Source organism: Berghia stephanieae, chromosome 9 (genome assembly GCF_034508935.2).
Source record: "Berghia stephanieae isolate SIO BIC M18660-M18661 chromosome 9, UCSD_Bste_1.3, whole genome shotgun sequence".
Classification (NCBI taxonomy): domain Eukaryota; kingdom Metazoa; phylum Mollusca; class Gastropoda; order Nudibranchia; family Aeolidiidae; genus Berghia; species Berghia stephanieae.
Window position 1 is genome coordinate 19,815,777 of NC_088368.1, and position 27,887 is coordinate 19,843,663.

At 37.0% G+C, this 27,887-nt stretch overlaps 1 protein-coding gene across 9 annotated transcripts in view; it reads left to right on the plus strand.

Annotated features, from left to right (window-relative positions):
- The window catches only part of LOC144979825 (uncharacterized), a 147,990-nt gene that overhangs the window by 85,175 nt on the left and 34,928 nt on the right, over positions 1 to 27,887 (plus strand). For 8 of the 9 annotated variants that reach the window (XM_078926968.1, XM_078926971.1, XM_078926976.1 and 5 more), the window contains 10 exons: positions 443 to 624; positions 2,720 to 3,071; positions 4,006 to 4,152; positions 6,178 to 6,755; positions 8,602 to 8,777; positions 9,783 to 9,895; positions 11,099 to 11,561; positions 12,232 to 12,299; positions 13,335 to 13,508; positions 14,752 to 14,872. In XM_078926968.1, coding sequence (XP_078783094.1) covers positions 443 to 624; positions 2,720 to 3,071; positions 4,006 to 4,152; positions 6,178 to 6,755; positions 8,602 to 8,777; positions 9,783 to 9,895; positions 11,099 to 11,561; positions 12,232 to 12,299; positions 13,335 to 13,508; positions 14,752 to 14,872 — 2,374 coding nt within the window. Of the gene's footprint in view, positions 1 to 412; positions 625 to 2,719; positions 3,072 to 4,005; positions 4,153 to 6,177; positions 6,756 to 8,601; positions 8,778 to 9,782; positions 9,896 to 11,098; positions 11,562 to 12,231; positions 12,300 to 13,334; positions 13,509 to 14,751; positions 14,873 to 27,887 lie in introns of all 9 variants that reach the window. The other variant, XM_078926967.1, reaches the window with a different exon arrangement.

Consider the following 27,887-nt stretch of genomic DNA (forward strand, 5'->3'; position numbering starts at 1 on the left):
TAAAATATTGGCAATTGAGGGTATTTAACAAGTATACTCGACTTTCAGTTGACTCTAAGCAAGCATGTCAAATATCTTGTATTTCATTTGTCTCATTGTATAATCAAAACAAAACGTGTAAATGAAGAAAATAAACTTTGTGTTGCAAGGAGAACTCCAAAATTAGTTGCAATATATATTTTGATTGGATATATTTTTTACCATTATTTATATAACAAATAATGATTTGGGTTTTTTTTAATTTGTTAAACTGATGATTTAAAGACCAGACAAAGAAATTAACCCCCAAAAAAAAAGAAAAATTTTTTTAAATATATTTTTAAACCAAAGCCTGACATTCTCATCACGCCATACTTGTTATGATTTGTCCCAAAATCTGATTTGTCTCACTGCTGTGTTTTTTAAATAACAGCCATCCACCCTTCTCTCTGTGTTGTAACAGGTGATCGCTGCGACAGGTCAACTGTCTGCAGTTTCTCAAATGGCTCGTACATCCGGAAAGGGGTGAACGGGAAGAACTTTGACTTAAGCCTGAGGTTTAAGACGACTCTTCCAAATGCGTTGTTGGCTGTGTTTCAATTGAGTTCTGCTCACTGGATAGCAGTGCGTCTACATCAGGGAATGGTAAGAAGTTTTTGTGTCATCAGATATTTGTGAATATTATATTTTATTTTCATGAAGTGCATGATGCTCTGAACAGTTATTCAACTCTCTGTAATGTAGCAATGACTATGAAAAATGTTTTTTTCTCTTTTTGAGGAAAATCAAAGCCCTATCTCCACTGAGTAAAAATGTTTTTGAATTTTGAAAATCCATTCATAAATAAACAAGTTATGCAGTTTCAAAGGTGTCATTTATTTGGATGACCTGCAAAGAGGAAAAAAACGCCAAATATGGGACGCTTTTTCAGCATTTTTTTTTCGACCTTTGGTTGTATCTTGCGTAATAAGTGGATTAAAAGATTGAAATTTGGCAATTTTATGGCAAATTTGATAGAGAATATGATGAAAACATTAGAAGAGTTCTAACTTATATAATTTTAGAGCTGGATGGTATATAACACACACACACACACACAGAGAGAGAGAGAGAGAGAGAGAGAGAGAGAGAGAGAGAGAGAGAGAGAGAGAGAGAGAGAGAGAGAGAGAGAGAGAGAGAAATTAGTATAACACACACACAGAAATATATTAAGAAATGAGTATATAAAACACACACACACACACACACACACACACACACACACACACACACAGAGAGAGAGGGGAGGGAGGGGGGGGGGGGGGGGGGGGGGAAGGGATTGCGTACATAACGAAAGAAATATAGAAGGAAAAGAGAAATTGGACAAGGGGACAAAGGTTACTGATGGAACGTGACTTGGAACCCAATAATTAAACCCATACTGAGAGTGTAGATCATATTGCAATTGAAAACTTTTAACATTATAATTTCTTAAATTCTTGTAAATTAAACAGTCAAATTGTCAGCTGTTTATTGAACCCAAACGCAATGGCAGACGATAAACACCCCTCTGCCAGTGAGACCGCGCAGACATTTTGACTAGTCATGAACTTTAAAACGAGGTCAACCGATCAGAAAGCACTTTGCCACGACCCGCTCAGCCGCTCAGTTTGGTGCCAAATCATTTTGAACTTTTGAATCGGGCTGTAGGGGGGCAAAATGGCTTTGTCTTTTACAAATGAAGAGCAAATTTGGATGGTGTTTTGTAAAATACGGGAAAAGTACTCGTCATATTCATATGAAATTTTACAACCAAAAAGAAGAAATGTTCATGTATTACCTTGTCAGCGACAAAACCTACACGCCCCGTAGTTTTAGAAATATTTTACTCCAAAGAGTAAAAATCTATTTTTAACAGTCTTCTGGTAATCGCACAAGTTTTGTCGCTTGACATAATCTAAAATGACCTTTTTTCTAACTGTGTGCCAACTTTGTCATATTCATCGATAAACATCGTCGTAATTAATTTTTTAAAATAGCATATACGAAACGGCTTTGTCCCATATTTTGTCGCGAATTTGGGCACTTCGTGAGTGAAAAAGAGGCCTAAAGATTTGTGCGGGATAGTCATTGCTACTGTAATGGTGTGAAGTCTGAATTTTACCGTCTGAGTCCCATCATCATCCATCGTGGCTTGTAAAATAAAAAGTAGCGGTTTTCTTTGTTTAGAACCAAGCTGCTTGTTGCTGGGCGGACATGACATCAGACTATTGAATCGTATTGTGGGTTGATCAATCATGCTATTGTAGTGAATTTAAGTCTGATGCTGCTGCCTCTACCATGCCCTTCCCACATAGAATGACTTGGTAGAAGGACAAGTGGTGGAAGTCTTTCAGAGCCAGACTATATCCAGGTTTCTATTGCATGAAACACAAAAGTGATTGCTTGCTACTAATTGGATAGGACGCTAATCTATCACAAAATACTTTCCACCAGATCTAACACAGCCAGCTATCCAATTACTGTTGGGTGGAGAAGGGGGATCAGACTTTTAAAAACTTTACTTTATAAAAGGTTGTAAGCACTTCGTGTATGACGTTTACCATGGCTAAGAGCTTTATAAATCTCTCTAGTGTCGTCCCTCACTTAAGCATAATGAACAGTGCTGCTATTATTCATAGTCCTTGGGTTTGATTTGTTGCACTTGAAATGTGGTCAGTCCATGCATCCTTAATTTTTTTTATACCTTTCCTATTGACAGATTCAGTACAAGAACGGTGGTGACGAAAGGCCTCTTGCCAGCTGGACAAGCATCACAACATCTGCACCGCTGAACGATGCCAACTTCCACAGCTTGCAAATTGTACTGATTAACAACATCACCGTCGTTCTTCCTGGTGAAACTTGCATCAGCAACACCAACACTGGTGAACAGCAGCGTTGCCGAGTAGAAGTAGCCTATGATTCTGTGCAGACTCCAGTCAGCCCTTATCTATACATTGGAAGTGCTAAAGACAGCGCCTTGTCAGACAAGGAATTGGAGCAGAATTTTGTGGGTTGCATGGAGGATGTGATATTCAACACCAATCTGTTCTACCCAGGTCTAAATACAGGTAATAAATAGAAAGAAAATAATTGAGCTTTCAATGTATCGCAATATCCCCCCCAAAAAAAGTGTGCTCAAAGGGCTTCACAAGTGGTCCCAAGCTAACAACACTTAATATTTAGGAGACGCTTTTGAGGCACTATTAACATTTTTCTTGACAATGACAATGTCAGCCAGGTACTCATTCGAAACCTAGTGCAGTGAGAGAATGTAAGAGCCTTTTCCAGGATCTCAGCTTTGTGCTTATCCCAGAAAATAATAGAGAATAAAAATGTTTGTGATGAGTGGTGAGAAAATGTCGTAGTTCTCTCAGCCAGGTGGAGTGCCTTTCCAGTTGAGTACCAGATTTGCAAAAGTTTTTATTTTCTCCATAGCAGATCTTCCAATTATCTTGATCTTATCAGGAATTCAACATATTTTCTAATTTAAGCTATTTTCTTGATGCATGTAGTATTTTATCATTTCAAGAAAACTACTACTTCCACCACCACCACCACCACCACCACCACCACCATCATCATCATCATCATCATCATCATTTTTCATTGAGTTGGAGGTGTGGGTCCAGGAGAAGGAAGAACCTTGTCTGGACGCCGGTTTGGATCATTCTTGGTCTGGCTACTCATCTTCAGCTGTTCCAGCAGGATTGGATCTAGGCTGGTATCACCTTCAGGGTCATGGCAGCGCACAAGCTCCTATACGACGGCAACGTGATGATCCAGAGACCACATCGTCCTCCACTGTCCAGTCACTAAACTTGAAGGTGGCTACGAAACCATCCTTAGGGCGGAGGAAGACTTTAGAAGCTGGGTTGACGAAATACATTTGGAGGTGTAGCCATACGCTACTACTACTACTACTATCATCATCATCATCATCCTTATCATTATCATCATCATATATCATCATCATCATAACATTCCAATTCTGTTCCATCCCAGCTCATACCATTAACCTGTTTGTTGGTTGTCCCCGTCAAATCCAATGCAACGAAGACACATGCAGCAGACAAGGTGTATGCCATGACTTGTGGGACACATTCCAGTGTGACTGTCATAGACCTTACTTTGGCCTGGTCTGTGATAAAGGTTTGTTTCTCTACTATTAATCTTGTACCTAATTTTTCAATAGATTGACTCCTCTTTATCAATATTAAAAGTTATTCTACTCTTAATCTTGTACCTAATTTTTTAAAGTTATTTATTTTTTAAATGTTTTGTCATTAACGGGGGTCCCGATAGCTCAGTTGGTAAAGCACTCGCTTCACAGGCAAAGAGATTGAGATTGATCCCGGATTAAGTCCAGAATTTTTTTTTGGATCCCCCTGTCCACCCAACAGTTATTGGGTAGCTGGGTGGGGTTATATCTGGTGGAAAGTACTTTTAAATAGACTAGCATCCTATTTAAAGGATAGCAAGCAATTGCTGTTATCCGTTTTACACTATAGAAACGAGGATAAAATCATACTATACCGACCCAGTGGCTCTGAAGGACCATGAATCAATATTAAGTTGCTTAAGGAAAGATAAAAATATTCCTTGCAATAGACAAACATCTTGTCTAAAGGGTAGCAAGCAATTTGCTATTGTCCTTCCACACTATAGAAACTGGGACTGGCTTCATGTGCCTAATTGCTATGATCTGTGGGGCTCTACTAAAATGGTAACTAACTTGGGAAATGCGTCCTTTTCGGGGAGATTTCAGTAACTCAGTGATCTAAGGTTGTTCTAATAGGTCGTTTTCACACAAATAATATCAAGGTAGTGTGAAAAAACTTGCAAAAAAAAAAAAGACCATTTTATCAATTTCTCTGGGTGGAACAATGAAGAAAAAAACAACTCCAAAACTTGATAATTTAACATATTATTATAGTAGTTACAGCTTTTTAAAGAGTCAAAAAAAAGTGTGGACAAACAAATTATTTCCTGGGTGGGGTTCCCTACCTCCACAATGGACAGGGAGGTACTTACCGTGTCTTCTATCCCCTTATATCTGTTTTCCAACATGCCTTCTGTCTTTGTCTTGGTGTGAGATTGCTTGGTTTTGTCCCGACCCTGGCCAGAGTCCTTGGCTGGGAGGGAAACAGTCAAATGCATAGTTATTGTTTTGGGAGATGATATTTTTTTCCTTGTAAATCATCTCTCTGTTATGTATTATTATATTTGTTATTTTGAATGTATACTGAAATGTAAGCATTTGAGTGTATTCCTCTTTGTTGGATTTTGTGCTTGTGTCTGGGCGAGACTTATAGGTGATCTCAGACTAAGTACATTGATGGTATGCTCTTGGAATCTACATCTGATCTCTATTTGTTCCCAATTCCCCTTTGTCTTACTCTCTCTTGGGTGCTTTAATTGTAATTCTAGAACTTTCGACTATCCCATTTTCTTCCTTTTTACTGGCGCTGATATAACCTAAATGTGTTGCAAGCGCCGTAAAACCCTTAAAAACAAAAACAAACTATTTCTGCTCATAGTATTTCTTTATTCCTCCCAAAGAAAACTGATGAAAACGATATTTTTTTCCCATAGTTTTTTTCCAAATATCTTCCTAATGGAGTATTTTGGTGTCCAATGTGCAACATTGACATTTTGTCACAGCTCCATCTTTGGAATCTGTTTTGATGTCATAAGTTGATCCATGTAAGTGTTGCTGCTCGAAGCTCGAAGAAGTAAATAATAATGTGAAATTGAATGTAAGCTTCAATTTAATTCCAAAAACAGATCAAATGAACGTTTCGGGTTTCCCCTTTGTCAACAAAACAGGATGAATGAAATACTACAGATGAATGAGATGATGTAGTGGCGTAGTTAACTACGCCACTACCACATAACTACACCACTACCACATCATAACTACACCACTACCACATCATAACTACACCACTACCACATCATAACTACACCACTACCACATCATAACTCCACCACTACCACATCATCTTATTCATCTGTGGTGTTTCATTCATCCTGTTTTGTTGATAAAGGGGAAACCCGAAACGTTCATTTGATCTGTTTTTGTAATTAGATTGAAGCATACATTCAATTTCGCATTATTATTTATAAGTTGATCCATGGATTCAGTTTTTACAGATCGTCTCTTTGTTTCTACAGATTACACCCCAGCTACTTTTGAAGGGAAACCGGACAGCCATGCTGAATTCACATTTCGTCCAGGCGAACAATTTCAACTGAGTTTTCTGATTACGACGCGTCAGACTGAAGGATTCATCATCTACGCTGGAAACCTTCTGACCCAACAGAGCAGTAAACGACACACGTTCATCTCTCTCTACATTCAAAATGGCTTCCTCATGGGTGATTTGGTCATATGCAATTACGTCAACCGGTTCTCGACTTCCTTTCAAGTTAACGACGGCGAAGCTCATCTCATTGCTGCGACTGTCAAGACGAAATTGACGTTGCACATTGACGAGACCGTGGCATACGAGTCTGAGAACTTTCCCGTTCTTGCTGACCGGATTTGCCGCCAAGATGGATTTTATGCCAGTAGCGTTTTTATCGGTAAACTTGATAAATTATTGAGTCGAAGAAAGAGGAGTATACTGAATGAATTGGAGGAGGGCCTAGAATTGTTTATAGGGAAGAAGAGAACGAAGCGTCAAGCAACAACTGGAGACGATGTCATCAATGCCAACAAGCAGTTGGATGCTTTTGATGGCGTCATTCAGGTATGGCTATCATTTTTTTCTTTTGACAAATTTAACCCCCCCCCCCAAAATTTAGCTTTTATATAGTGCAATATCCACCAAATGTGCTCAAAGCGCTTTACAAGGGGTCCCTGGTCTACAGCAACATTTAACATGTAGGACGGGACAATGCGTCTGTTAGGCGATATTACAATTTTTCGGACAAAGACAACGCTGTTAACGGCTAGGTACTCATTTTACACCTGAGTAAGGTGAGAGAATGTGAGTAAAGAGTCTTTTCCAAGGACTCAACTATGCGCCGAGCGCAAGGCTCGAACCCAGGACCTTCCGATCCGAAAGCGAGTGTCATACCACTAGACCACATAGCCGCAAATTAGGCAACAGGCACTGGTTTAAGATGAAATCTGAAAAGTTTATTATGGTGCAGAAACAAGTTCACACTCTTGTGAAGAAATACTAGCAGTAAGCTGTCCCAACTGTCTCTGTTGGTGTAATGGTAGGATGTCTCACCTGCAATCAGAAAATCTGAGGTTCAATCCTCAGTCAAGGCATTCCTGACCTTCCATAGTGGGCAGGGAGGTACATACTGTGTCTTCTATCCCCTTATATCTGTTTTCCAACATGCTTTCTGTCTTTGTCTTGGAATGAGATTACTTGGTTTTGTCCTGGCCCTGGCCGGAGTCCTGGCTGTGAGGGAAACAGTCAAATGCATAGTTTTTGTTTTGGGAGATGATATTTTTTTCCTTGTAAATCATCTCTCTGTTATGCATTGTATTATGTGGATTTTGTGCTTGTGCTCTTGGAATCTACATCTGATCCCTATTTGTTCCCAGTTCCCCTTTGTCTTACTTTTTCTTGTAATTGTAATTCTAGAACTTTTTACTATCCCATTTTCTTCCTTTTTACTGCCGTTGATTTAACCTAAATGTGTTGCAAGCGCCGTAAAACCCTTAAAAACAAACAAACATTACTGGCGTTGATATAACCTAAATGTGTCGCAAGTGCCGTAAAACCCTTAAAAACAAACAAAACAAAAACAATCAGTCAAGGCAGGCTGATTTTTCTGGGTTGATTTTTTTTTCTTGTATTTCAGTCTATTCTTTGTCTGGCGTTGTTTTATACAGATTTTTTTTTCTTGTATTTCAATCTATTCTTTGTCTGGCGTTGTGTTATACATATTTTTTATCTTTTTCTTTTCTTCACCTGTTTTCTGTATTTTTTCCTTCTTTGTCAGTGGCTGAGAGGTACCATGCTTTGCCTTGCCACTCACAGTGCTTCCTTTAGTCCACTTGCAGGCCATATGGAATCAAATTTCTCATTTCATACAGTACAAGTTGTCTTTTTATCCTTTTAAAACCATATTTATAAAGGTCTATAATTAGTTACATATTCACTCCAGAGTCAAGTTGGGTAATGTGTTTGAAATGTCATATCCAAGGAAAACAACACCAGAGCCAAAGTTTGAAATCGTTGTTACCCATCATGCCCTTGACGACAGTGAACATCTTACTTATCCGAACCAGCGACCACCTGAGCTCTAGCCCTTCGGTCTTGTGCCATGACGTAAAAATAACACATCTTTTGTAGTTGTTCCAGGTGACTATAAAGTGTGTTACTGATGCTTGGATTTGGTGGGAGGAATGTGCATCTCAGGTCTTCAAGAGGTTGACATTCAAGCAAGTGGTGTGTTACTGTTTCATTGGGGTGTTGACATAGGGGGCAGGAAGGGGATGTGTCTTTTGTAATTTTGCTTAAATGGTTGTTGAGTCGTATGTGTTGTGTTCTTAGTTGAAAGATGATGCTTTGCTGGTGTCCTCTGAGCTTATTATGACTACAAATAGTATTTTATCGTTCCATCCCCCCACAGGACGCGCGAGTGTATGCTTTAAAATTGCGCTTTTCGGAGAACAGTTCGGGAGATGGTCTAACAGCATATAGGTTCGACGGCACCATCGGAGCACATAACACCCGGGACAGCTGTACTGAAGATATGCCGTGTCAGAATGGGGGAAACTGCTCGAATGTTTACTTTAATGACTTCAGGTGAGTATAAAAAAGTAGATGTCTTCAACAACAACAATAAAAAACTTGAGTATTTATATAGGGCAATGTCCACTTATGATGCACAAAGAGTGTTACAAGTTGTCTCAAGCCAACACTTAACTTGTAGGATGAGACATAGCACCTATGAGGCGATATTACAATTTTTTCCAACAGGGACAATGCTAGTAATGGCCAGGTAAATGTTTTACACCTGAGCACGGTAAGATAATGTGAGTAAAGAGTTTTTCCAAGTCTAATACATTGACTTGTTATATTATTTCAATTGAAAAGTTCATACCGATAATATCCGATTTGGTAGTGAACAGAGGTTTGCAATTACTGAGATAGTCAATATTAAGGCTGAGTAAGTAAAGGTATTTTGTCATTGAACTTGGCCTCTGAAGATCATTCCCTTTTTATAGTAAATTGTAATGTATGGAATTTCTCTAATGCTTACGTTAATGAGTTTACGAATTCTATTTTCAATTCTAATAGATAATTTCATATGAATTATTGCAGTTGTTGATGGGACACTGCTCTAATAAGTACTTTAGGGTACTCGGTATTGTTATGGTTTGTTATGTTTTTGTAAAGAAACAAAATGGGACACTGCTCTAGTAAGTACTTTAGGGTACTCGGTATTGTTATGGTTTGTTATGTTTTTGTAAAGAAACAAAATGGGACACTGCTCTAATAAGTACTTTAGGGTACTCGGAATTGTTATGGTTTGTTATGTTTTTGTAAAGAAACAAAATGGGACACTGCTCTAATATGTACTTTAGGGTACTCGGTATTGTTATGGTTTGTTATGTTTTTGTAAAGAAACAAAACGGGACACTGCTCTAATAGGTACTTTAGGTAACGCGGAATCGTTATGGTTTGTTATGGATTTGTAAAGAAACAAAACGGGACACTGCTCTAATAGGTACTTTAGGTAACGCGGAATCGTTATGGTTTGTTATGTTTTTGTAAAGAAACAAAATGAATCTTTTGCAATATTTTCAGCTGTGACTGCAAGTTTGGGTACCGAGGTAAGAACTGCAGTGAGCTGGACTTCTGTTCTTATGGAACCTGCCCTGATCAGTCTACTTGTGTCAATATACAAGAAGGATATGAATGTAAGGAAAATGTGCTTGCCTGTTTGTTTGTTTGTTTGTTTTCCTCTTTGTTTATTTCCATTTTAAAAATTTAACCAGTTCAATTTTTATTGAAAAAATTCCCATTTTTTTTCTTTCGATTTTGGTGCTTGAATTCATTTAAATTAAAAACAAATATTGAAATACGATTCCTTTTATTCATGGTTGGGGGAATTTATTTTTAGGGTCAATTTAACATAAAAACCAAGAAAAGTCACTGACGACCATCAAAATTGCTTGACTGTATTATGAAACATCATGCTACTTGGCCACATATGATAAGATGTGTTACCTAGATAAAAACTATTATTTACTAATTGGTTAAATTTGCATATTGTACAGAATTGATATTGCACTCCAAGACCATGAAGATATGTAAATCCTTCAAGTCCATTGTATTGATTGAGCATATACAAATAATTATAAGGGAAAATATATATGAATAGAATTTGAGAAATACTTTGTAAAGATAGGAGATCCTTAAATCCGAGATTGTTATATGTGACTGACCATTTCAATGTGGTATAATGTCAGGGTGAACCAGATTCCCAAAATGACTCTAGATTTAAAACGACGAGAGTTACATAATTTGAGACTTAAAAAGGTCGAGAAATTACAGTCACTGACGTCAATGAAGGATAAAAATTCCAATAAATTGTCATAATCTTTAGCCCTTAAGTTCGATTTTCAGTAACTAATTCATCACAACATAATACTGTTTTGTTATGATGTTCACAAGGAAAGGTTGTTTATAAATACTAACATGTAAAAAGAAGTTTGTATTTATAATATTCCTTTATCCTTTATATTAATTAAATTAGTTTGTATTTATCATCTTCCTTTATCCTTTATGTTAATGAAATTAGTTTGTATTTATCATCTTCCTTTATCCTTTATGTTAATGAAATTAGTTTGTATTTATCATCTTCCTTTATCCTTTATGTTAATTAAATTAGTTTGTATTTATCATCTTTCTTTATCCTTTATGTTAATGAAATTAGTTTGTATTTATCATCTTCCTTTATCCTTTATGTTAATGAAATTAGTTTATATTTATCATCTTCCTTTATCCTTTATGTTAATTAAATTAGTTTGTATTTATCATCTTCCTTTATCTTTTATGTTAATTAAATTTTAAGCATGTTTAAAATTCCCTGTTCTGATCTTTTTTTTTTTTTTCAACAGGTGTCAGCACAGCCCAATACAATGGTTTAAGTATGACAACGTTTTCTTTGGGTGGGAATGCAAGCCCGATTCCTAAAGTTACCATCAAGTTCCGCACCAGGGCACACTTTGGTGCCTTGTTCTTTGCTGGTAGAGACGACTACTTCATCAAACTGAGAATCGCAAAGGGTCACCTTGAACTCAACTACAAACTCACCGTGACCGAATTTTCAAAGTCAGCAACGACCTTGACCCCTAAGATTGTGAACGACGGGGAATGGTACACGGCCATGTTGGAGGTGAATAGTAATGGAACGTTGTTAGAACTCAGCGTATTGCACAATGGTGTATCCGTGGCTGGTTTGAAGAGGATATCCATTGATTCCGGGGTTGATGGAGGACTGGATGTCTCATCCATGTTGGTGACAGGTCCTCATCTAGCATTGGGTGCTACTACCAATAATGTCAATTCACCTGTCAATCAGTAAGTGTATGATTAACTAGAGACTATTTTGTTTATTTTATATTCTCAATTTATGAGTATATTATTAGAACTGTGCAGTTCATGTTGCAAGAGTTTGTCATGGTTTCTGTTGCTTTAATGAACATAATAAATAATAATGTGAAATTGATTGTAAGCTTCAATTTAATTACAAAAACAGATCAAATAAACGTTTCGGGTTTCCCCTTTATCAACAAAACAGGATGAATGAAACACCACAGATTCATCTGTGGTGTTTCATTCATCCTGTTTTGTATATACACATTTTTTTGCTGGCCAAATTTGACCAAATTCAGATTTATTTTTATTTCTCCTGTATTTGGATTTTTTTTTTCAGCTGAAAGTTTATAGGAAAATACAGTGAAAAAATTATTTTACTCAGATATATATATTGTTACTAAATGGAACTACACTACTTAATTCCAAAGCATTTCAAATGTTGCACGTAATTAATAATGGTTGTAATTGTGCTTTCTGGGTTGATACAGTTTTTCTCTCTCCTGAAATTCGGATTTTTAAATTGAAAATATACAGATTTTAAGTTTGTTGTCTTTGATAAACCTAGATTATGTATGATGTAAGGTCAGAGTAAGACCAAACCTTACGTGGAATAGAATTTAAAAGGTCTCACTCATTGTCATTCTGTCCTCAGGGAGTCTTTCTTTGTCGGTTGCATAGAACAAGCTCGTATTGGTGGAGTCTTGCTACCATTTTTTACAGGTTAGTATTTAATTTGTGTCTTGAATACCACTTTTGGTTTATTCCATACCAATTAGTAAGACAATACAATTATGAAGCGTTGATTAAATATCTTATATAAATAAAACAAATCATATGCTGATGTTTTATGATTATATAATAGGACAGAAACGAGGTTTCTAAAATTCTATTTTTAGATTTTTAGTAGGCCAAAACTTTTGTGATTGAAACACTTTTTTCGGCAATTTCAACATGATTTTAACATTTTATTTTCCCTTGATATTGTGAACAAACCACATTGTGGAAGAAGAAAAAATACCACCCCCCCCCCCCCCCCCCCCCCCCCCAAAAAAAAAAAACAAAACCCATATGTATTTTTGAGTTATTTTGAAAAACTGAATGGTAAGATAATATGAGTGATGAGTCTTTTAATAGTCTGATAATAATAATGATGAGGCTGATGATGATAATGGCGATGTTAACACTATAGTTGAGGGTGATGATGAGGGTTTTAATGATGGTGATGTCATTTTTCTTGATGACAATGATGATGATGATGGTGATAGCAATAATAATGATAATAAAATCAAACTCATTGCAGTATCAGCATCAGGTAAAAATATTTATTGTTCTTGTTTGTTTTGTAAGTTCGGACTAAAGGAATAAAGTATATATGTGACCCCCCCCCCCCCCCATCTCAAAGCGGTATTATGTCGGGATCCACTCGCTCAGGGATATTGAATTCATTGCCACGAATATCAAACGTGGGTTTACTTTCTGTACGTTATGCTGGAGTGTAAATACCAATTTTTGCTTTACAAAAACTTCTAAGGTCCAATTTCTCATCATTCTATCTCTAAATTCACTTTCTGGGGTCTGAATCACCCCGACATAATACCGTTTTGAGACGGAGGGTCACATATTATTATTATTATTATTATTATTATTATTATTATTATTATTATTATTATTATTATTATTATTATTATTATTATTATTATTATTATTGACTTACATTGTTTCTCGTACTTCTCTCAACCCCCACCCACCCTGCAGACAACCAGTTCCAGAACAACACAGTGCCAGTCAAATACCTCCTACAGTACAAGGTGTTGGTCACCTCTGGCTGTACCAGTCCTGATGTGTGTCAAACATCCAAGTGTGCTAATGGTGGAAAGTGTGTAGACGAGTGGTATGCCAGCTCATGTCAGTGTGTTGCAGGATACGAAGGTACGATAGGAATAATATCCTTTTCATGTTAAACATTTATTTTCACTCACTTTTTCTCTCATAAACCTGATGAAGCACCGTGGAGAAAGAATTAAAGGAATCAGGCCTGTCCTGGAATATACAGCCAATGCAAAAGCAGCCAGCCGATCGCAAAAAATGGAGATGTCTGGTGGATGCATTATGTGCCTTAAGTCCTGAAGAGGATTATGTTTTCTCTCATACATTCAGTTTATGGAACCACTCCACATACGTTTTGTTGTTTATTGACCAATGGTGAGAATAAGGACAGTCACTCTAAATAGTTTTCCCCAAATAAGTTTCACTTATGGAACAATTTTCCTGCCGGAATCCAGCAGCTATTCATCAAAATGTAACCAGTCATCTCAAAGCACTACAGACTTTCAGTATTATTTTTTGATGACTTACTCAGATAGGCTGAAATAGTTTAAGACCTGTAACCAATTTGGTCAAGTGCCATGATTGGACATTCATAATTGCTGATTGTCAGGTCTGATGGGAGGAAGGAAATTACGTCTGAAGTCTTGTCGAGGTCTACATTCAAACAAGTGGTGTGTAAAACAAAAGCCCTTGGAAGCCCTTGAACAAGTCACTTCTCACCTGCTCTTTTGCATTACTGCTGATGGTGACTCCTGGGATATCTCAGTTTTCCCTTTTTATTATAGACCTTAAAGTCAAAAATTCCCCTTTGGGATGATTAAAGGGAATGGTGGTTTTTGGGTGTGTTTTTTCTTTTTGTTGTTGTTTTTTTTTTTTTTTAATATCACTCCTCACCGACATGTACTTATTTGCTGGGCTCATAGCCGAAAGCATTAACTCACTCAATCCCATAGACTTTTGCTACTTTTAAAGATTGGAAAAAAAATGTATTAAAAATGAGCATGTACATAGATAGTTTTATTCAACTATCATTAGCTTGCAAAATCAAAAAAACATTAGCTTTGATGGTACGCCTATAATTTGTCTCAGAAAAATGTAATTAATAGGCATGGGGTAAAAGTAACTCGGGTAAACTACGGATATAGTCGGTGTTAGGGTTGAGTGAGTTAACATTGTTGTAATGGACAATATTTTGCGTTGGTTTGAGTGTATATCCATTGCAACAATGGGTCCATAACAATTTGGGTTATTAGACCCGACAAATAAGTACACATCACCTCCTCATCCTTCCTTCTGATTTCTTTTTAAATGTCCTTAACCTTTTCATCCATTGAATATAATATAGGAATGTACTGCGAGGAAAACCCCAACAACTGCCTGGGAACCCCGTGCTCGAACCAAGGACGTTGTGTGGATGGATTGAACAGCTACTCGTGTGACTGTCCCACTGGATTTACAGGAGACAGGTATGTATATAGGAGTCTTTGTCTGCCTTGTAAATGCCTGGAACTCTTTACCAGACGACATAGTCACAGCACCCTCTCTGAATGCCTTTAAAAGCAGACTGGATAAAGTATGGAGCCAATATAAATATGAACTCTCATCAGAATGGTTCAAATCCCCGCAACGCTCAGCATACAAAAACCAAAGCATAGACAAGTGTGAAAACGTAACAAGCGCTGAAGATAACAATGGGCTGATAGGCGACTAGCCTGACCCCAGCTGTACTACTAAAGTAAAGTAAGTAAAGTAAAATAAAGGTCCCTGTACCTCGTGTGGTCTAGTGGGAGAAACACTCAGCTTGTAACCTGTAATTTCCCCAGTTCAAATTGAATTTTTAGAAATACTTCTTTGTTTGTTCACATTTTCTCTCCATACTCAGGTGTAAAATGAGTACCTAACCTGTAACGGAGTTGTATATACTTTGTCAGAAGACTCCCATAGCGGGCAGGGAGGTACATACTGTGTCTTCTATCCCCTTATATCTGTTTTCCAACATGCTTTCTGTCTTTGTCTCGGAATGAGATTACTTGGTTTTGTCCTGGCACTGGCCGGAGTCCTGGCTGGGAGGGAAACAGTCAAATGCATAGTATATTGTTTTGGGAGATGATATGTTTTTCCTTGTAAATCATCTCTCTGTTATGTATTATTATTTTTATTTTGAATGTATAATGTAGGCATTTGAGTGTGTTCCTCTTTGTTGGGATTTGTGCTTGTGTCTGGATGAGACTTGTAGGTGATTTCAAACTAAGTACATTGGTGGTGTGCTCTTGGAATCTACATCTGATCCCTATTTGTTCTCAGTTCCCCTTTGTCTTGCTTTTTCTTGGGTGCTTTAATTGTAATTCAAAACTTTTTACTATCCCATTTTCTTCCTTTTTACTGGCGCTGATATAACCTAAATGTGTTGCAAGCGCCGTAAAACCCTTAAAAACATAAAACATAAAACATTTGTCAGAAGAAAAAAAATTGTTACATTTTATGTGTGAAGCTGTTGGCTTGGTATACTTTGAGCAAATTTGATAGAAATTGTTCTGTATAAAAGTCCATTTTTATTTTTTTATTTTTTTATTCCTTTTTATGCTAGAACATTTAGCTCCCGCACAGATGACCAGATGTGATCTATTTGATTAATCTGATATAATGTATCGGTGCAGATGCTGAAGAGAAATTTCAAAGCGAAAAGGATGATTTATCATTATTTTTTAATGTTTTTTTTTAGTTTTTTGTTGGTTTTTTTCGGGGGGGGGGGGGGGGGGGGGGGGGGGGTTGGGTTGGTGTGGTTTGTACTCTTTGTTTTCCTTTTTATTTGATTGGGGAGGGAAGAGGGGGTGACAAAATAGGCTATATTTTTTGCTATTATCTGCCTTGGATTTTTTGGTTTGTTTTAATTTTATTTTTATGGCCGGGTGATGACGACGAAGATGATGATGAACAACCATTTAAATGTTAGTCTCAACTGGTACTAGAGATCACCATCTCGTTATGATATGATCCCGCCAAATCAGACCACTATTTTGATTATTTTTTAGATAGATGAATTGTAAATAATGTATCCACTTGAATTGCGCATTCCCGTCATGAATCCACAATGAGCTTTACAATACTTCGTGTACAACCTTGATAGGTCATATAAAAATAATCTTTTGTGTTGTTATAAGACGACAAGTCATCTATCTGTAAGATGCCCTTTTGTGTACTGACCAACACTGTTAGAATATCAATCTATATCTGTTATCCATCCACCCATCCATATATCCACCATCCATCCATCTATCTATCTATCTACCTGTCTATCTATCTATCTACCTGTCTATCTATCTATCTATCTGTCTGTCTGTCTGTCTGTCTGTCTGTCTGTCTGTCTGTCTAACTATCTAACCTCAAGCATATACGCTAAGCTGCCGTAGAAAATCAAAAATTAATTAATTTTTTTTTTACTCAGAGAACATGGTATTTGTACTTTTAAAAAAACAACAAAGATCACATGATCTTTTTGTTAACAAAGCCTCATTAATTATATTCACCATCCAGCCTCCCCTCCTTTATCCCTTTCATGTTAAGGCAACTAGGCGAGTAAGATCAGGTGGAAAGTGCTTGGTCACTTATTTAATGTCCTTATTTAAAGGGTAGTGATGAATTGCTAGTCCTTTTAACCCTCCTCTCCTTACCATCTATAGGAAAATCGTCACATTCGTTACGATACAACCAACATTTGTCTTATTCGAATTTCTTTTGTACATCAAAAAATTTAAAGAAAAAAGAAAATTAACAGTGTGTTGTAGATAGAGCATGTTTTGCTAAAGAAATTATGTATGGCAAGAACCTATGCTACTGTGTTTGAGTGATAAAAAATATAGATTTTGTGTTTGTGTTACTTATGAGTGAAGTTTTGGGGGAAATCCTGAAAATGGTTGGTATGGAGAGGGTTAACGCTACAGAAACCGGAATAAGCCTCGGCTGTGCGGACTTTCAGGTTGTGAATGACTACCTCTGTGAATAACCACTACGGTTTGATTCATTGTCATGTAGATAGATTGCGTAAAGCGTTTTCTGTATTGAAGGTTTATTATCATTTCTGTCGTTTTCTGCCAAAATGTCTTTTTTTTTTTTTTTTTGGTCTTTTTCTTTTTAAAAACATTTTGACCAGAAAATTGTATTTCATTTATCGATCGATCAAAACGACCATCGGAATATCTAGAAGTGTCAAACCCAGGACTTCCAGGACATAGACTGTCAGACTAGTAGAGATTCCGACTTTATAGACAGATTGAGAGTCATTTGAATCAATTCATCAAGTGGCATGATCTATTATTAACTTTCCATGTGCTCGAGGTCATTGGTCACATTGCAAAATGTGCTCAAAATGACCTACACATAGTGAAAAGTGTTCACAGATTTTGAACTATCTAACATTACGATTGGTCATTGTGTTCAGCTTGACACATGAATATGTTTACAACTTTCATTAAACAAAGCAGCGTGTTTACATCTGTTCAGAAATGGCCAATCGTTGGACAGCAATAAATCACGTGATTGACGACTCGGTTGGACGAAAACATGAATATAGATCGCTCCCATTGACTGATCAAGTGATATTATCTGGCCAAAAATTTTAATACGGACCATTTGTGGATGTATGAATTATTGAACATGTTAGCTCATGCAAAGGTGAATGGGGACAATGACAGTGATAGTTGTCGTGTAGGTATGCATAGTGCATAGATGGGTGGTTTGATATGGTAGAGCGTGTAAAACGGATATAGATAGAATGCGCTCGGCTAAGGAGCTCACAACATTGCCATCCGGAAGTATAATGGCCCAACACACACAAATTTGTGTAACCATGATCGTTTATAGTCAGGTTAATACAGTTTAGTGAGAATTACTCATAAACGCGGATGGCAAAAAACAATAACAAAGACCTGAGTGGTAGATAGTTCGAAGTTGACGTCACTCAGGTCTTTGTTGTAATTCTTACTATCGTATGTCAATGTTGTGAGCTCCTTAGCCAAACGCATACTATCTATACGGCTGGCTTGTCAGATGCAGCAGAATGGATTGGGTTTGAATGAAGTTGGAGAGAGATTCATTGGACCTTAAAGAGATTATGGGATGGTGTCGACGATGATGGTGGGAGTTAGTAGAGGTTTAGAAAGGAAGACTTTGGCTCTCTCTCTCTCTCTCTCTCTCTCTCTCTCTCTCTCTCTCTCTCTCTCTCTCTCTCTCTCTCTCTCTCTCTCTCTCTCTCTCTCTCTCTCTCTCTCTCTCTCCCTCTTTTTCTTTCTTTCTTTTTCTCTATCTCGCCCTTTCTTTCTATTCGTTATTTTCTCTCATTTCGTCTCTCATTCTCTTACAAGCTCACTTTCTCCCTCCCTATGATTACCTGCCTCTCCCCCCACCCTCTCTCTCTCTCTCTCTCTCTCTCTCTCTCTCTCTCTCTCTCTCTCTCTCTCTCTCATACACACCCACACAAACGTAGACAAAAAGGCTTGTAATAGTATTTGTTAGTCGAGAGAGAGACTGTGTGTGTGTGTGTGCTTTAGAGATTGAGGAGTGGGGGGGGGGGGGGGGGGGGGGGGGGGGGGGAGGTGAAGCGCTGTTGTATTGTCAAATTGTTTAGAAGTGATTCACAGCTGGGTCCTTTTGAATAGTAATAGCAGATAATAGCTAGATACCACTAGTTAGTAATACGGCCCGTACCTTACATAGGTGTGTAGCTATGCTTGACTTAGCCCCCCCCCCCCCCTCCCCCCAACACAATTCTGAATCGTGAATTGTTAAACACAAAAATACCAAACGACTTACAAACTTAACAAAAAAGTTTCAAGGATTTGATGGGGGAAACGCCCCTTTTTCTACTGTAGAAAGAACTCAGCTCTTTGTTATTATTTTTAGATGATTAGTTCTCACTAAATTACATAAATCAGATCACAAACGATATATGTTGCACACAGTCATGTGTATTGGTAATTTTGATATGGGTGGTGGATGTTGTATTTTACCTAAACGCTTAACATCAATGCAAATGAAGTTCACGAGCGATACGAATAGAACTCATTACAGAAAGAAAATAAAGTGAATCTTCACAAAAATTCGACCCCAATGCCTTCTCACATACTATCCAGGTGACCTGAGCATATTTTGCAGGTCTGATATCCAGACGCAATTATGGGGCCGTTTTAACAGTGTTGTAATGGACATTATATCGCGCTGCTTTGAGAGGACGTGTATTTCCATTACAACAATGAGACCATTACAATTTAGATTATCAGACCTGCAAATTAGTACCTGTCGGGTGAAAATAAGGCATCCAAGCTAAAAAGAGGGCGGTTTTTTAATTTTTTTGTTTTGTTTTTGTCGTTTCTTCTCTTTTTTTTTTCTTTCTTTGATTGTTTGATGTTTTTTATTTTATTTCGTTTTACTTCTAATTTTTTGTCTGCTTTACTGGATTTTTCTATTACTTTCTGTCTTTGTCTTGGAATGAGATTACTTGGTGTTGTCCTGTCCCTGGCCGGAGTCCTAGATTGGAGGGAAACAGTCAATGGGCATGATCTATATTCCCTTTCCATGTGCTCGAGGTCATTGGTCACATTGCAAAATGTGCTCAAAGTGACCTACATATTGAAAAGTGTTCACAGATTTTGAACTATCTAACATTACGATTGGTCATTGTGTTCAGCTTGACACATGGGTATATTTACAACTTTCATAAACAAAGCAGCGTGTTTACATTTCTGAAGAAATATCCAATCGTTGGACCTCAACAAATCATGTGATTGATGACCTGGTTGAACGAAAACATGAATATAGATCGCTCCCATTGCAGAGTTATTATTGTTTTGGGAGATGATATTTTTTTTACTTGTAAATTATCTCTCTGTGTATGTATAATGTAAGCATTTGAGTGTATTCCTCTTGGTAGGATCTTGTGCTAGCGTATGGGTGAGACATTTAGGTGATCTCAAACTCAAGTACATTGGTGGTATGCTCTTGGAATCTACACATGTTCCCTATTTGAACCATTCCCCTTTGTCTTATTGTACATCTAGAATCTTTTCACTATCCAATTGTCTTCCTTTTTACTGGCGCTGATGTGACCTAAATGTGTTGAAAGTGCCGTAAAACCCTTAAAAACAAAACATATCATCCATTGAGTTGGACACTGGTCAGGCCGCATAAGGCGCCATAATGAAAAAAAACCTTCTGGATTTCCAAATTGACTAGCCCAAACCACCCAACTGCTACCAAAATACAGGATAATTGCTACCCTTGACTTGACTGGGACTAATTTTATACCCAGGTATTCCGGCATGGTGGTCAAATACTGACAAAACATACTTAAGAACAAAGAAAAAAAAGATTATAAATAATTGTATTTACTTCATTGGCCCATACCCTGACCCAGGGTGAAAAAGGCAATGATGATGATGGAGTACTTCATACACCTTGAGATAAGTGGTGAACCTGGATGTGTCCAAAAATCTTAAACCCGAGACAATTTTGTTAAAAAGAATTATTAATTAATCAAATTTATTTATTTATTTATTTATTTATTTATTTATTTGTTTATTTATTTATTTATTTATTTGTTTATTTATTTATTTCTTTATTTATTTATTCATTTATTTCTTTGTTTAATTGATTATATATTTATATAAGAAAAGTTAGGGATCATTCTAGATTCACATGGTGATATTATTAGCAGGTCTGAGAACCGAACTCAATAATGGCCTCGATTTATCATTGTTGTCATGGACAATACTTTGCGTTGGTTTGCGAGTATTTTTCCACAACAACCAAGAGCCTATCTCAGTGTGGACAATCAGACCTGCAAAGAAGTACACGTCGGGATCATTCTTTTCTGTGCGGCTATGTGGTCTAGTGGTATGACACTCGCTTTCAACTATGCGCCGAGCGAGGATCGGGTTCGAGCCTCGCTCGGCGCATAGTTGAGTCCTTGGAAAAGGCTCTTTACTCGCATTCTCTCTCCGTACTCGGATGTAAAATGAGTACCTAGCCGTTAACAGCGTTGTCTCTGTCCGAAAAAAATGTAACATCGCCTCCTACATGGTAAGTGTTGCTGTTGGTCATGGACCCGTTGTAAAGCGCTTTGAGCACTTTTAGTGGATATTGCGCTATATAAAAGCTCAATTTTTTTATTCTATTCATGAATGGAGTTTTTAAGTTTTCAGGCCAAAATGAAAGATAATTGTTTTGTCGTCGTAGACACGTTCGTGCTGTATGTGCTAGTTATACTAACTACGGTTGACAGGGTCACCTGCTTTAAATAACTTTATAATTAGACTACTATTGATGTAACAACGGGACCAAAAATAACACAGTAGAGTAGAGGTGGATGCATAGTGAAATTTATCTATCTGTCACCTTTTGAACGGGGAACGTTTTTGACACATATATATATAGATAGTATGCAGATGACGTCACTCAGGCCTTTGTTATTGTTTTTGCCATCCGCGTTTGTGAGTTGTTCTCACTAAACTGTCTTAACCAGACTATAAAAGTTCATGGTTACACAGAGTTTGTGTGTTGGTCCGTTATACTTCCGGATGGCAATGTTGTGAACTCCTTGGCCAAGCGCATTCTATCTATAGATAGTATGCAGACGACGTCACTCAGGCCTTTGTTATTGTTTTTGCCATCCGCGTTTGTGAGTTGTTCTCACTAAACTGTATTAACCAGACTATAAAAGTTCATCGGACCAACACACACACACACACACACACACACACACACACACACACACACTGTGTAATCTTGAACGTTTATAGTCTGGTTAATACAGTTTCGTGAGAAGTACTCATAAACACGGATGGCAAAAACAATAACAAAGGCCTGAGTGACGTCATCTTCGAACTATCTATAGTCCAACCAAACTGGCCTCGGTGTGCATTTTGGAAAGGGATTTCTTTTTATTTATTTATTTATTATTTATTATTATTATTATTATTATTATTATTATTATTATTATTATTATTATTATTATTATTATTATTATTATTATTATTATTATTTTTATTATTATTATTATTATTAATAATAATAATAATAATAATATAATAATAATAATAATAATAATATTATTATTATTATTATTATTATTATTATTATTATTATTATTATTATTATTATTATTATTATTATTATTATTATTATTGTTATTGTTATTGTTATTGTTATTATTATTATTATTATTCGGCATAGAGGGGAGGAGATAGAGCACATGATTCACTTTAAAAGAGATTTGGTTGGATCGTGTTGCATCGTAGCTTTCGTTAACTTATTGATGCTATACGTTTATGTAAAATGCTCACAACCTCCGCCAGCCGGATAAACGCACCAGCATACAAAACTATGTGGAACCTTAAATGTTTATAGTCTGATTTTATAGATAGAATGCGCTTGGCCAAGGAGTTCACAACATTGCCATCCGGAAGTATAACGGACCAACACACAAACTCTGTGTAACCATGAACTTTTATAGTCTTGTTAATACAGTTTAGTGAGAACAACTCACAAACGCGGATGGCAAAAACAATAACAAAGGCCTGAGTGACGTCATCTGCATACTATCTATAGAATATTGAGAACTAAACAAACTTTTAAAAAGTGTTTTTCGAGAGCATTGAGATTCCGATAGCTCAGTTGGTAGAGCACACGCTTCACACTCAAAGGCACGACATCAATCCTGGGTTAGGTTCATTTTCTTTTTCTTTCTTTTTCACCCTTGTTCACCCAGCAGTGATTGATTAGCTGGGTCTGTAAGATCTGGCGGAAAGTATTTTGCGATAGGCTTTCGTCTTATCCAAAGGGTAGCAAGCGATTTTTTTTTTTTTGCGCTATTGATGCTATGTGTTTAGGTAAAATTCAACATCCGCCAGCCGAATATAGCGTACCAAACACGCAAAACAGTGTTTATAGATTGAACGAAGTTGTCGTCACTCGGGTCCTTGTTATTGTTCTTTGCCATCCGTGTTTATGAGTAATTTTCACTAAACTGTATTAACCAGACTATAAACGTTTAAGGTTACAAATAGTTTTGTGTGTTGGTTCCCTATACTTCTGGATGTAATGGTGTGAGCTTCTTAGCCAAGCGCACTCTACCTCGTACCCCAATTCCGAATTGGGTTACAAATGAAGAATCACGCCGTGACTGTCAGTTCACGTTCGACTGTCAAGAAGGCTGGACGCGTCTTGTTTTGTCTATTTAATGCAAACCATTGTGTTAATTTTTCCTTATCCTTATTGGATTTTTAATCTGTTATTAGACCTGTGACATACCAATTCCCATTGGAGCATATTATTAACACTGTGAAAGTGGTGCTTAATGATTTAAACTTTTGAAGAAAAATGTTTAAATTACTTCTAATAAACAATGGAGCCAGATAAAGTTGAAGATTTGAATAGGGAACTTTCTACCCCCGCGGGGGAGAAAACTAAAACAGTTCCCATAACATCTCCCGAGGGAGTGTTAATTCATACAAAAGTATATTACTAACACTGTGAAAGTGGTGCTTAATGATTTAAACTTTTGAGTAGATAAAGTTGAAGAGTTGAATAAGGAACTTTCTACCCTCGCGGGGGAGAAAACTAAAACAGTTCCCATAACATCTCCCGAGGGAGTGTTAATTCATACAAAAGTATATTATTAACACTGTGAAAGTGGTGCTTAATGATTTAAACATTTGAGGGAAAAATGTTTAAATTACTTCTAATAAACAATGGAGCCAGATAAAGTTGAAGATTTGAATAGGGAACTTTCTACCCCCGCGGGGGAGAAAACTAAAACAGTTCCCATAACATCTCCCGAGGGAGTGTTAATTCATACAAAAGTATATTACTAACACTGTGAAAGTGGTGCTTAATGATTTAAACTTTTGAAAAAATGTTTTAAATTACTTCGAATAAACAATGGAACCAGATAAAGTAGAAGAGTTGAATAAGGAACTTTCTACCCCCGCGGGGGACAAAACTAAAACAGTTCCCATAACATCTCCCGAGGGAGTGTTAACTCATACAAAAAACCCAATTTCTTCTCCCGCGGGAGAGAAAAAGAGGGGTAAAAATGGAGAATGTAAAAAAGACAGTAGAACATATAAAAGGAAATTAGAATCTAAAACAAAAACAATTGGAAATGAGGCAGTTAATCAGGGGCCATCACATTTAGTGAGCAAGGAAACCCACTCTAATACTAATACCCACGCCCATAGCAATCCCCACGCCTCAGATTCGGAATTGGGACAGTTAAATGTAGGTTTCAAGTCACTAACGCATCTATTAATGACTAATCACGACTCCAGCGAGCCGTCGTTAAAGTTAAAGAAACGAAAGCCGAATGAGAGCGAAAAGGGGGGAGAAGGCACGCACACAATGACCGCAACCAGTGACCTCGACGAGCTAGAGATGCTCGAAAATGATATGACATACGAAGATGAGAAAGAAGAAGAGGTGGAAGAAAGTGAGGACAAAGATGAAATTGATAATGAAATAAAAGAACTGGAACAGTTTTTTAATGTACCAGAATCGTTTGGTGAAGACATTCACGAATCGGTGGCAAAGATAGTCAATAATGGAGTGTGCGCTAATGTCAACAGGGAAAAAAACCAAGAAAGTGTTGGATAAACACCTTTGCCCTAAAAACACCCCCAATCTCAGAGTCCCTCGAATTAACCCTCAAGTATGGCGTATACTGCCTACTTATGCAAAATCTAAGGACACGACCATCAATAACATTCAATTGTTAATGAGCAAAAGTTTAACCATAACAGCTAAACTGCTGAGCGACTTAGTTAAAAGGAGCCAGGAAAAGGATAATAAGAGGGTAATAGAGGTCAAAGCAATGACTCCATTGGTCACGGTTTTGTTAAGAGTGGGATCAGCTGTATATACGAATTGCAGCCAAATTCGAAAAGAAGCACTTAAGCCTTTTCTGAATGAAGAATGTAGAGAATTGTGCAAACCGAAAGAAAGCACATCAACGGAGTTCCTTTTCGGAGATAATTTAGACGAAAGCATTAAGACAATTAATGATACCCACAAGCTTTCGAAAGCCGTGACAAAACCTGGCACGTTTCACTGTGATGGAAAATCAAAAAATGGTCAAAGGAGGATGCCTTACCCCTCACCATCCAGAACCCACAAAAGCAGAGGGGGAGAGGATGGCGACCGATAACAAGAGGAGGACGGGGAGGAAGGAAACGCTTCTCACAGAACCAAATTTAACTTTAGGACAACAATGATAACTTATGAAGGGAAAAGAAGACAATAGCGCAAGTTTAGAATTTAAGAATACTATAGATCATTTCACAGAGGGGAAAACAAGATTATATATACAGAAATGGCAGAAAATCACTGAAGACCAGTGGGTGTTAACCAAATTAGGGGAGTTTACCCAGAACTTTGTTTTACCCCTGTGTAAACTTTTATCCCAAAAAAGCATAACATTTTCGGAACAGGAAAGAATACTAATTGAAAGAGAAGTTAGAGAATTGAAAGAGAAAAATATTATCCAAGCAGTCAGAGGGATGACGAGGATAACCAGAATCAATTGTATTCTAATATATTCGCTAGAACTAAAAGTAATGGGAACCTTAGAATTATTCTCAACCTTAAGCATTTCAATAAATGCGTTAAATATACACATTTTAAAATGAGCAGTCTTCAAGAGGCAGTATATCATTTCAGGAACAATGCTTTGCTTGTTCCTGTGACTTAAAAGATGCTTATTTCAGTATTGCACTACATGAGAAAGCTAGAAAATTTTTCAGATTTATGTTTTCAGGGGAAAAGTTCGAATTTACTTCATTCGTAATGGGTTTCACTGATGCTCCGCGGATTTTTACAAAAGTCATAAAACCAGTACTTGCTCGCCTGAGAGACGAAAACATTATCATAATTATGTATATAGACGATGCCCTCATATTGGGGAGAACAGATTTGGATTGTTTACGAGCTTGTAACAGAGTTTGTAAACTATTTGATGAACTGGACTTCACAATAAATACCAACAAATCTTACCTTATACCAACCCAAGAGATTACATATTTAGGGTTTGTCTTATATTCAAAGACAATGACCACTAGACCAACAGAGGAAAAGATTAAGAAAATGAAAAATCTTTGGGATCATTACATTCGTGAAGAATTTATTACCATCAGAAAATTAGCGGAAATCATAGGAACACTGGTTGCAGTTTGCCCTGGTAACTAATATGGAAATATGTTTTATAAAAGATTGGAGATTTATAAAAACAAATCGTTAACAAAAAATAAGGGTAATTTCGATAATATTATTGTTATAACAGAGGCTATAAAGAAGATTTAAAATGATGGCTTTCTATGGTGGGCAGTTAACCTATTAAGATAGGACCACAACCCGAAGGATTTATCTTAACATCAGATGCCAGTAATACTGGATTGGGTGGAGAATTTGCAGGAGTTAGAACTGGAGGTTTATGGTCAGAAGAAGAAAGAAGATGGCATATAAATTGTCTTGAATTGAAAGCGGCTCTTCTCACTTTGAAAGCATTTTCTTCTGATTATAAAGGCCACTCTAAGATTACTTTATTTTGCGACAATACGACAGCTGTATCATGTATTAACAAAAAAGGCAGCATGAAAGAAGAATGCAATAATATAACCAGAGAACTATGGTTATGGTGTATAGAGAGAAATATGACAGTCACAGCTGTACACATACCAGGAAAAGAGAATACTGAAGCGGACAAAGCTAGTACTACTAGTAGTAGAGAAAAAGGGCTTGAAACAGAGTGGTCTCTAGAGAAATCTGTCTTTGACGACATTAACACAGAATATGGGCTCTTCCAAGTTGACGTATTTGCTAGTAGAATAAATCATAAAATAGAACAGTGTGTCTCAGAGAAAAATGATGCAGACGCATGGAGAATAAATGCTTTTTCATTTTCTTGGTCTCATTTATATGCTTATATTTTCCCTCCTTTTAATCTAATTATCAGAATCCTACAAAGAATAGAAACCGAAAAAGTGGATTGTGTCATGATTGTTCCGGTTTGGAAATCACAACCATGGTTTCCAAAACTCATAAACTTATTAACAGATGTTCCACCCCTATTACCAAAGAAAGCCAACCTTCTTCATCATCCAGTAACAAAACAGAAGGTTCACCCCATATTACACAACAGCAGAATGATAGCCTGCCGCTTGTCCGGGAAATTCTCGAAAGTGCAAACACTTCAGAAGAAATTAGTGAAATCATTATCAATTCATGGCGACGAAATACCAGAAAACAATATACTACATACATCAGGAAATGGCTGGTATTTTGTAATAAAATCAGTAAAAATCTTTTCCGCCGTTGGCATCAACACTACTTAAATTTTTAAAGAAATCTCTATAGATACCACGAGGAGAAGGACAAAAAGACAATGGAGTTAGCGGGCATTGATATCAGTATTTTTAAGCCCCATTCCACCCGGGCAGC